Below are 12,181 nucleotides of genomic sequence, written 5' to 3'. Positions count from 1 at the left end.
TAACCATACCACATATCAACATACTAGTAGAATGCATCTTAGGTTAAACCTTGTCCTTTACCGGGCAAGTATGTTTCAGTACAAATTCTCTAATTTTGATCATCCCAAAATCTTCTATACCGGAGGCACTACATAAAAAATCACAATTACCTGATTTGCACACCAATGTATAATTGTATCCAACAAATTTTCATACAACCAAAATACATATCCAAACTCATTTTAAACATGAACAAATTAATCTCAAATATACATACCTTTTCTTACTAGACCTTTCACTTCGCATTTAAAATTTCTCTCTAATTGTATAATCTTTCATGACTGACTTTAAAATATTTTTTGTGAAGTATACCTGATCCCTCAATATTCTTTTGATGTGTGTCTAAGATAATCACCTGAACCGTATCCATCTCAAATACATCTAATGCTGTTGTATTTTCAGAAACCACCAACGCACCTTCGGTAGCTGTATTTAACACTTGATGCGAATTGTTACAAATGTCTTTTCTTTCAACAACACAAACAGATGAACTTCCAAAGGTGCTCACAACATCTTTCTCCAAAATACTTACATATAAAGGAAGACAATTCATGTCTTTTATCTCTTTCTTTTGCAAAATAAAGACCTTTAAACCCATATAATTATGTATTTGTATTTGCCCTGCATTACCAGTGATTTGATATTCAATTTGAATATGTTTGTTGCTCAAATCCACTTTAATGTGAGATGTCAAAAGATTGTGTAGTTCATTGTATAATGTTGTCGTGCTCAACAATATTGCATCAGTAATGTACTCTTCATAGTTTTTTTCATACGTCCACCTTTTAGAGTGCTTCACGAGAACTGGGATGCTTCTCATTGTTAACTTATTTCACCAAAAATACATCAAAAATATATCTGTAAGCTGTCAATAGTTACAATATACAATTACACAAACAAAATTCAAACAAACTTCTACAGTTATAAACGTAAATAATATATACTTATATAGCCAAAAACTCCAGCAGAAAATACAATTACAAAATATTTGTTAAACTAAAAATACAAACACAAAGAAAATTTATAGTCAAAAGTACAATTACAAAATATTCGTTAAACGTTAAATACAAACAAAGCCACAACCTCAATAATCGAACACAACCAAAATATCCATAATCGAACTTTTCGAAAATACATATATACTCTTACATTCTAAGAATTAGAACTCCAAACAAATTGAATTTGAGCAGCTTGAAAAATCGATTTCGATCACTACTTTTGTTCTATCAGTTTAATTTACGGTTGCATTACTTTTTACTCAAAATTCGTTTACCAAATATTCAAAAACAAATTAACGACAACACAAAAAAATTGAACGAGGCATCAGTAATGGATCAAAAAAATTTTGAACGAAATAACTTAAATGGTTCAAACGAAAAATAAGAACAAATTTTTTTTTTTTATAGATTTCATAAAATACTAATGAAATTGACATGAGAAAAAATATTATGATTACATACCTTCAACAACAGTAATGGTTGAATTTGCAACCGATGGTTGACTCCGAACAAATTGAACAAAAGAAGCTACAGTTGAATTTGATTCAACAGCATTAATGGTTAGATTTGAATCTGGTCGCTGAATTTGAAGAAATTGAACAGAAGAAGAATCAGTTGAATTTGATTCAACAACAATAATAGTTAAATTTCAAACTGATTGTTGAATTCGAAGAAATTGAACAGAGAAAGCTTCAGTAGATTTTTTATTTTGATTTTTTTGGATGAACACGTTAATGATAAACTGAAATTTGAATTTTCATTACTATTATTAACAAATAACGAAAATCACGTGATTTAAGCGGTTTTAATGGAAAAAGAATCTACACATTTAATTCATGGGTAATTATACCATATTTACCTCAACTGATTTCAGTTAAATATGGACAGTAAAATAATTTGTATATATATATATTTTTATAGCTACAATTTGTTAAAATATAAAATACAAGTTATTACTTTAAGAATTATGAAAATGTTATGAATCTCATAATTATGGTCTCAAATATGCTATTTGTGAATTTTGTCCATCATAAATAAGTGACAAGAAAGCTCATTCCCTTTCCTTTTGGACCCTCATAACTTCTCTTCTTTGATACAATTATTAGTTAATTGAAAGTATTTAGATCAAGAATATTTTGTCTAAATTATCAATCCCACACCTAATCAATTTTAAATCAAATGTTAGATACAAATATCATAACTTCATCTATAATCTATATCTTATAAGTTAGGATCAAGCACGTATTACTATATCAAAGATTATAACTCATAACACGAGTATAATTTTATTTCTTAATTATGCCACCAATTAGCAAGTGTCATGTTTGATAATGCCTCCAATATAAACCACCTCAACCTTGATCTCATGAACCTTATCATAGGCATGATATTGACGCTCCCACCATTATATATATGTAGTTTGAGAATCAAATGACCCCTTCCTAAAATAATTGAGGCATTTATGTATAGGACTGGATGAGGAGTGCACGTAACATCATATAAATATTTTTTCAATCACTTTGTTTATTTCTTGGAAAAGGCCAGAAACAATTTGCATAAGTTGACGCCTTAGGATGCATTATTTTGGACAACTTGCCCAAGTGATCACATGAAGAAGATACACACACATTACCAAATTAAGCTTACGAGAAGTACAAAACATTGCAATTTGTTGGATGCACACACGAGTCATGTGTAAGAGCCAAGTGACTACAATGTGATGCTGAATGAGTTTAAATTTTATATACTCATAGTGTAAAAAATATTTATATTATTAACTTACTTGCAAAGTAATTACAACTAATCTGTATGATTAAGTAATAGTTCGGTAAAATTGGCAACTAATTTACTATCACAAGGTAAAATTTTAATTCATTCTAATAGTATAAACACACTCTATATGCATGTCAATGTGTACAACTTAATTTGTAGGGTTCGAGAACGTACAAAATTATGGGGTGTTGGTCCTCCATATGGGCTAATTTGACTCGATAGGGAGGAAAAAGATAAGCGAGAGCAGTTACTAAAAGTTGTCGCATTCACCAAATCCATGATTTTTTGCTTTCATATACACGCAAAAGAATGACATCTAATTCACTAGATTCGGCTGTGTTTCCTAGTGAAACTAAGTTCGATTTGGAGCAGCTTTTTGGGTGATTGTTCTATAACTTCCGTTGTTATGAAATATACAATATATCGTTATTCATATTGCTGAATTATTTTTGCTATAAGGCTTGAAGAACTATGCTATCATCGACGAACAACATCCACTCACATTAAGCCTTTTGGCTAATCATGATATAAAATTTCAAATTAAATATATATTGTGTTTGATTTGAGTATTTGTTAATTTTTAAAACTTTGTATTAAATTTGAATTCCACATTAAATTCAAAGTGACGATTAATATATAAATTAAAATTCGAGAAAATTTATTGGATCATTCAAATATATTCTATCAACCCCAACTTCGCCTTTCTTTCAGGACAGAATCAATTAATCCCCACCACTAGTCTTCTCAACTTCTCAATTTTTCTCCTCTCTTCTTCCTCTTTTAAAACCATATATGAATCAATATTTTCATTACCCTAAAAATCACCAATGTAAAATCTCATCAAGTTCACTTTCTGCATCCCTAAAATCTTCCTCAATATTTTTCTTTACATTTCGTTGATCATATATATATATATATATTAAAACTTCATTTTTGGATTCCCTGACGTTTCATTCTTAATGGGATGAAATATAGATCGTTTCTAGCAACAACATGAACGCGAAATACGTTCAATTATGTTGCTAGATCATATCAATCCAAAAAATTAAACCTTCAGTTTTTAATTGATCATATATTACATTCATATATTTATATATATCTTTCTAAATTATAGAAAGAATTTTTCTACAAGGAAAAAACAAAAAAAAATATGGGAAGAAGTAAGTTGCCATTGTTGAAGATAGAGAGTTTGACCAATAGACAAGTCACATTTAGCAAGAGAAGAAATGGAATCCTCAAAAAAGTTTATGAATTATCAGTTTTATGTGATGTAGATGTCGCTATCATCATGTTCTCTCCTTCCGGTCGTTTTACACATTATTCACGTAAAAGAAGGTAATAAAAGTATTTTAATTTCCATAGTAAAATATCAATATTTGTAAGAGATGAAAATAAAAACGAACTTGTAGTGGATTTTTTTTTATGCATAATAGGCAAGTTGATAAGAAATTAAACTGTCTCAAATCTTTACGATTGTATGTAGATGGTTGAGGACAATCAAATTTATTTCCCAGAATTGAATTTTAAAAACGTTGATTTTTAATGAAATTAATTTTTAGAGATTTTTAATGATATTTTTTTGAATTATATAACTGCGATGTCAATGATCCTTTGGATTATGTTTTTAAGAGAAGGGTCAAATTTTATACCGACAATTTTCTATATATAATATCTTATAAAGCCAAGAGATTAAATCATTGAATTTAGTAAAAAAAAAAAAAAAAAAAACCTTCAGAAAAACAAAAATCAAAGTCAAATTTGATTAAACTTGCCTCCAGAGGACCTAATAAGACTAAACAATTTATTAATACAGAATTGAAGATGTTCTTTCTGAGCTCATCAGTCTCCCAGATAGTGAAAGAGGATTGTAAGTTTTTCTCCCCCTTTTTGTTTCAATTTATATTTGAGTTTCCTTCTTCTTTTTATTCATCTTTTATGTATTTTTATTATTAACTAGACTATCTAATACATACATTCTTTATCAAATGCAGCTACATCAACAATAAAGAGGTGAGCTTTACTTGACTCATTATGTTCCCAAAATTATTAGGAAATTCTGATATTGATTTTTGTGATATATGAGTTAATTAAAAATGTGTTTTGATCCGTCTATATGGAAATATGCTACACTTGGACTAGAACTATTTTTAGAAATATTTTACACTCAAACATGGAGTAATAGTACATGTTTAACATAACAATACATGAGAAATTAAATGACTGAAACAATTAATAATTCTAGAAATTTATGGGTATTCAGAAATTGATAAAAAGTGAACTCAAGTAATTGAAACTCCAGCCAAGAAGGTGGCCTGGAATAGAAAAAAAAAATGTATTTAGTCAAAATATGACTAAAATTAAAATTTATTAATAACCAAGACACCAAAAATGCTATTTTTCTAAAAGTAAGTAAAAAAAAAATGCAAATCATCTTCATTAATGCACTCTCCATGCAGTCTGTACTTTGGAACCTAAGAAAGATTGAAATCGAAGATAAATTCTGCGATATTGAAAGGTTCGTTTTCTATCATTATTTGATTTTTTAAAAATTTCTTTTCATGTGTTATATGTTGTAATTTCTTTTTAATTAATTAGGATAAATCCTGCATACACCAACACAAATGATGCGACAAAGGTGCTTAATTAATTCTTTTTCTTTTTCTTTGATATATTTTTTTTTTGAATTCTTCATTTCATTATTATATTATCAACCTCAATATTAATTGTTTCTCTTTGTCTTTGTTTTGTTTTTTGTTTTTTAGAAAATTCAAGATGAAATCAATGGCTTGCATTGTAAACTCGATGAAGCTGAGGGATTATTAAGGTAAGTTTAGTGTTCGGCCAAATTTAATAACTTTGATCCAAATTTTGTATTTTTCTCAAGAGATTTATTGAATATGTACAATTATTAATTTAGGACTCAGTAACTTCAAAGGATTAAAATTTTGAACCATAAACTTCAAATCTTGATTTTGCGCCTCTGTTGAGGATACATGAACTTTGTCCTATGAAGCTTTAGGCCTAATAATTTCATTTTAAAATAGTTCCAGCTTGCTTTGCCTGTTTAGTGAGACTTTATAATACAATCACATTCTACCATCCATTTATTATATTTGTTTTTGTATTTCTTATTTATCCTATTTTACATGGTATATTTTGTTTCTTTTCTTTTGATTAATGATTTGAATACTTATTCTATTCTCACATTTTGACTTTATTTCAAGAATATTTGAACCAGATACACAAAGAATTACATCACTCCATGAGCTTGATTTGTGTGGAAAACGTCTTCAAATTGCCTTGAACCAAGTTAGACAAAGAATGGTATGATGTATAACTCTTCTTTTTCCCCCAATAATTACAAAGATTATGATGATTTTTTCTTTAATGTTTAAGTTTGTTTATTAGGAGCAACTGTCCGGCAATCATACATCAACTTATGAAGATAATATGGAGGTAAGAATTTAAAAAATCAAATAGGGAAGAACAAGATTTTTTAATAATAGGATATAAACTGTTGATCTTTTTCTACATAACTAACTAGTATTTGGACAGGGCGGTTCTAATCATTTCTTTAGGTAAGGAGTTTTAATTCTTGAGAGTGACATTGTAGTATCTTTTTAATCTCATATAAATTCTTGATTCTGCCATATACCGATTCTACAAACTAATTGTTATTTTCTTTTTTTGGTGGTTTATTATAGCAAATCGATGCACTCCTTCAACATATAGACAGCACACAAGTTCATGAGAAACCCCCTTATGACTTATGGCTAGAGCTTGAAGATCATAATTTCCAAAATATTCATGAGAACAACAATAATTATTCTCTCTATGCTGCCTCAGAGACATCTTCACTTTCTCAAAGGTTTGGACCTTATTTACTAGTATCATTTTTAAAGATAAAATAAATTATTTATTAATTATATATAGAAATAATTTCACTACAGACTCTCTTATAATGTGATTCAGTTTAGAATATACCCCCTATATTTAAAATCAAATAGTTATTCCCCTTATATTATGAAAATTCTACACTTACAATCCCCTATGAGATATATCTGTAGATTCTGTAACTGTAACTATAATACATGATCCTTAAGGGGTGTAAGTATTTGATTTTAAACGTATAAGTGTAAGTGTTTATTGAAATTAACTCTTAATTATAATTGTTTGAATGTTAATTAGTTGATGACTTGTTGTATGCAGTTCCATGACCATTCCATCCCCAACTATTTATGATGCAATGTCCCAAACAAGTTTAAGTGGTGAGACTTATCATAAAGAAGGGACTTTTAAATCTCAAAATAATGAGAACTTTAAGCAATCACAACATTCAACAAGGACCTTACCAAATGTCACTTTACAAACTTCATTCAAATTTGCCAAGGTGAGCTCTTTCAACAATATGTTGCACTTACTTTTCACATATTTCTTCCAACTACTTCCTCGATCCGTTAATATATTACAAACTTTCTTTTTAGTTTACCACAAAAAAGCTTTCTCAAAAGACAATTTCCTTGCCATTTTAGTGGGATAATCTTAAAAAACTCTTTTAAATTAACAAAACTTGATTTTTCACAAGCCTCTTCCAAAACTATGTTTGACATTCCTTTATGACTTTCCCGATTGACACCTAGGGTCGGTAGCTAGGCTTCGGGGGATTACTACCACGGGTATTATTATCTGAGCTCAAAGAAGGGAAAGAAAGGGATTAAAGGAATGGATGATATGTTTCTTTTTTCTAGAAACAGTTTTAAGTCTAAACTTCCACTTAACTGTGAGGACTCGATTTTTTTCTTTTTCACAAGAAGGCCCTTCTAAAATTACATTTAACATCCCTTTATGACTTTCCCGATTGAGACCTTTGGTCAATAGCTAGGCTTTGGGGCATTGCTATCATGGGTACAATCGACCCAAGCTCAAAGAAGGAAAAGAACGGATTAAAATGATGAATGACAACTTTCTTTTTCTGGAAACAGTTTAATTCTCAAACTTCCAATTCTACTCTTAATTTATAGCCACGCTCTATTATCAAATACTTATGAGATCAATGTGCTATAGATACCAATAATGTGACATGTTGTTTGTTATGGCAGCCTGCAATGTTCCAAACAAGTATAGAAGGAAGTTTTAGTTGCCTAACTGATGAAAACTATAAGCAGTCACTATTGTCAAACAGGGTCTTCCCAGCTATCACTCCATTACAAACTTCATTCTCATTTGTCAAGGTAATTGCACACTTTCTATTCTCTTATGCTTCTTTTTTAACTACTCTGATTTTCATTAATAACTATAAAAAAAGATGTCTTTCAAAATATGACTAACCAACATATTAACTATATATCGATTATGACAAATTGAATCAAATTTTACTGTGCACGTTTCATAAATTGAACTAGAGAGAGTAATAAATTTGTATGTATAGCTATTAAGGTGCATCAGATTTTACTTTGTATGTTACCTCAATTGAAATAGAGAGAACAATAAATTTGTGTACATAGCATTTAGGGTGCATCATCAAATTTACATGGAGTGCGCAATACGAAAATCTTATTTTTTGTTTCCCGCTTTTTGTCCATGCATGCATAATTAGAGACAGATTCAGAAATTTATGTTTATGGGTTCTACATTCAATCTTTATTGCTTATTCAGTTTGACATGAATTATTTATACATATTACGTGAATTACTTAACAAAAATCCGAACAAAGCTATTGGACTCGATCTGTTGAATCCATGACATGTATTGTAGATCCACCTCTGCATTGACTATTCTAGAGTCATATGAATGAAAACATTCCCACTAAGGTTTATGGAGAGATAAAACTAAGCTTTTCACTAAAATGATTCTAAGTTTTAAAGAGTAAACACACAAAAAAACTATTGAAATCAAATCAAATATATACAGAGAGAAATAAATGCTTCGTATATGCATGTAATTTTTCGGGTCCCTGCCCCTTGAAGTTAAGATTAAAAAAACAAAATGTCCATTATCAGTCTACAGGAATATGTGACAACCATCGAGGGGTATATTGGGATGAACCAGATTCCTATGGGGTTATATTATATATAACCATCGAGGGGTATATTACATGCATATACATGCCTTGTATATGCATGTAATTTTTAGTAATATTTAGGGGTTTTGAATTTGAGACCGAAGAATGAAAAAGCCCTTGGTACAGAGCACTTCCTCTTAAATTTAAATTAGTTGAGCGAGTGAATTTCGATCGAATACCAACATATCAAACATGTATTTTATGATAAAGATGCAAAAAAGGCAAGGTTTCTATTACGATACCCTGAGGTAAATGGAATTGAAAAGACATTTTTGATATTTCAAAGGTGAAATCTCGAAATTGTCGCTAGTCGGTTTTATATATTTTTTCGTTAATTATACCTGCAGGCTGAAATGGAAACTCCAACCTCAGCACTACGACCATTGGCACCATATCTACAGACTAAAGCAGCACCATCTCCTAGTCAACAGCAACTCTCTTCTTACAACAATAATCAAGAAGAGAATCATGAAACCTCTTGGTTTCAGCCTCAAGGGAAAAAGTCCAAGCATCATCATTCAACTTGATTAAATATTTAATATGTAAATGTACAAAAATATAAACATACATACATGTATGGAGTTACAACAACAACATATCTAGCACAATCTCCCAAAGTGGAGTCTAGAAGGATAGAGTGTATGCAGATCTTACCCCTACCGTGAAGGTAGAAAGGTTGTTTCCAATAGACCCTCGACTCAAGGATACATGCATATGAATTTGTGCCAAAAAAAGAAAGTACATATTTATGAAGTTGGAAATATTTTTAAAAATATGTAAGTTTATACTTAATTCATTGTTACAAAAGATTGGTAAATGCATGTCTATTGTGGATGTAAGATAATTAGATACACAAAACGTTTAAGAAAATGGGTGAAATAGTGTACAGACACTTTATTAATGTATCTAGTATAAGCTGCAATGTATAAATATATGTTTTAGCTCTGGTATCATGTACAGAAATATATGTTTTGATACAGAATAATTTAATCAATTAAGATCAGATTAAAATAATGTATTAAATCTAAACCAGAAAATGATATTGAATTGTTAGCAAAAAATACTATAGTATTGATTCCGAGCAGAATGAAAACGATAATAAATTTGTGCAACAAAATATTATGTCGTAGCAAGTTATCGTTTTGAAAGAAATTTCGGTCAACATGGATGCAAAACATTGTAACCAGTCGTTTCCTATGGTCCACAGTCGCTTCTAAATATGTGTACTCGTATATCAGATTTTTAGTAATAAGTTGCTATTTTAATGAATATAATAAGGAACAAAAAATATACTCTAATAACTTAAATGACTAATGTGATTATTTTTACAAAGTCTTATAATATATCTCTTTAGATGACTATAATATGGAGCACCAAATAATGTTATGAACATGATTATTAATTATTTTAGGAATTATAATAATAAAAATTTGTGAAAGTAATGAAATAAAGACCATTAGACTTATTTTTTTGGAAGAAAAAACCATTAAGCTTTATAGTAAAGAACATTAAAGAAATTGTTGAGAATAAATACACTATAATAAACTAAAATGAAAAGGAAGGAGAGAGATGTATAGATCATATAAGAATGTGATTTTATTTTCTTTTGGTGTGTTTTAGAATGTAGTATGTCATGCCTTTTATAGGCAATTTGTTACTTGGGATAGTGATATTGCTACAATAGTGTGTGTAGTATGTGAATGATATTCTTACTTGGGATAGTGATATTGCTACAATAGTGTGTAGTATGTGAATGATATCCTTACTTGGGGTAGTGATACTGCTACAATAGTGTGTGTAGTATGTTAATGACATCCACAAAGTAACTTATTTACAATACTCCCCCTTCGATGTTCATATATAAAAAAAATTCTAAGGGAAATAAGATGTACAGGGTAAGGTGGTTTGTAATACGCATTATTTGCTGCCTTATTAAAAACCTTACCAGGAAAAATTTAGTGGGATAAAAAATCTTGGTTAAGGGAAAAAAAGTGCAACTGATAAAAACATCACTTAATATCTAGGAGATGATGCATTCCAATCTTGTATCTCAACTTCTCAAAGGTTGATGTTGTCAATGCTTTAGTGAACATATTTGCTAGATTATCGCTTGAACGAACTTGTTGAACATCTATTTCACCCGTCTTTTGAAGATCATGAGTAAAAAATAATTTTGGTGAAATGTGTTTTGTTCTGTCTTCTTTGATGTATCCTCCTCTTAATTGAGTTATGCATGCGGCATTGTCTTCCTACAATATTGTTGGAATATTCTTTTTCAAAGTAAGGCCACATGTTTCCTGGATGTGTTGAGTTATTGACCTCAACCAGACGCATTCTCGACTTGCTTCATGAATGGCTATTATTTCTGCATGATTTGAAGATGTAGCAATCATGGTTTATTTTGTTGAATGCCATGATATAGTTGTACCTCCATATGTAAACAAATAATCTGTCTGAGATCGACCTTTATGTGGGTCAGACAAATATCCTGCATCTGCATAACCAATTAATTGTGAATCATACTCATTTGAGTAAAATAGTCTCATATCAATAGTTCCTCGGAGATATCTAGGTATATGCTTAATGCCATTCTAATGTCTCCATGTTAGGGAAGAACTAAATCTTGCTAATAAATTTACAGCAAAAGATATATCTGATTGTGAATTCCTAGGAAGATACATTAATACCCCAATTGCACTAAGATATGATATTTCAGCACCAACAAGTTCTTTATCATTTTCATGAGGTCGAAATGGATCTTTATTAATATCAAGTGATCTCACAATCATGGGGTACTTAATGAATGTGCTTTATCCATATAAAATCTCTTTAAAATATTTTCAGTATATGTGGATTGATGGACAAAGATTTCATTCGTAAAATGTTCAATTTGTAGATCAAGAGAAAATTTTGTCTTTGCGAGGTTTTTCATTTCAAATTCCCTTTTCAAACATTCTACCGTCTTTGAAAGCTCTTCAGGAGTTCCAATGATATTCAAGTTATCAACATATACAGCTATTATGACAAATTCAGGTCCAGACCTTTTAATAAAGTCAAAAGGACATATTGGGTCATTTTTATATCCTTTTTTAATAGGTATTTGCTAAGGTGATTATACCACATGTGTCCTGATTGTTTTAATTAGTTTAAGGATTTTTGAAGTTTGATTGAACAATTTTCTCGAGAATTTTTATACGCATTAGGCATTTTGAATCCTTCAAGAATTTTCATATAAATATCACTGTCTAATGATCCATATAAATAGGCTGCGACGACGTCCATCAGGCGCATATCAAGTTTTTCATGAAC

The 12,181-nt window shown here is 29.8% G+C and overlaps 1 protein-coding gene across 1 annotated transcript; it reads left to right on the top strand.

Annotated features, from left to right (window-relative positions):
• Nucleotides 1-3,561: 3,561 nt before the first annotated feature.
• On the top strand, nt 3,562-9,647 carry LOC107872578 (agamous-like MADS-box protein AGL12). Its single transcript, XM_016719226.2, has 12 exons — nt 3,562-4,146; nt 4,625-4,678; nt 4,803-4,821; nt 5,268-5,326; nt 5,407-5,446; nt 5,574-5,635; nt 6,036-6,135; nt 6,220-6,267; nt 6,516-6,679; nt 7,021-7,201; nt 7,911-8,042; nt 9,220-9,647. Exons 1-12 carry the CDS (start codon nt 3,962-3,964, stop codon nt 9,397-9,399), a joined length of 1,224 nt encoding a protein of 407 aa, XP_016574712.1. The 5' UTR covers nt 3,562-3,961; the 3' UTR covers nt 9,400-9,647.
• The last annotated feature ends 2,534 nt before the right edge of the window (nt 9,648-12,181 follow it).

Source organism: Capsicum annuum, chromosome 5 (assembly GCF_002878395.1).
Source record: "Capsicum annuum cultivar UCD-10X-F1 chromosome 5, UCD10Xv1.1, whole genome shotgun sequence".
Classification (NCBI taxonomy): Eukaryota; Viridiplantae; Streptophyta; class Magnoliopsida; order Solanales; family Solanaceae; genus Capsicum; species Capsicum annuum.
The sequence above is the reverse complement of the archived record's forward strand: the minus strand, read 5'-3'. Positions and strand labels throughout refer to the sequence as shown.

Coding starts and splice junctions, on each gene's coding strand:
- LOC107872578 (XM_016719226.2), top strand. CDS start 3,962: ATGGGAAGAAGTAAGTTGCCATTGTTGAAGATAGAGAGTTTGACCAAT. Junction 6,268..6,515: donor CTTATGAAGATAATATGGAG/GTAAGAATTTAA, acceptor GGTTTATTATAG/CAAATCGATGCACTCCTTCA. Junction 7,202..7,910: donor CTTCATTCAAATTTGCCAAG/GTGAGCTCTTTC, acceptor TTGTTATGGCAG/CCTGCAATGTTCCAAACAAG.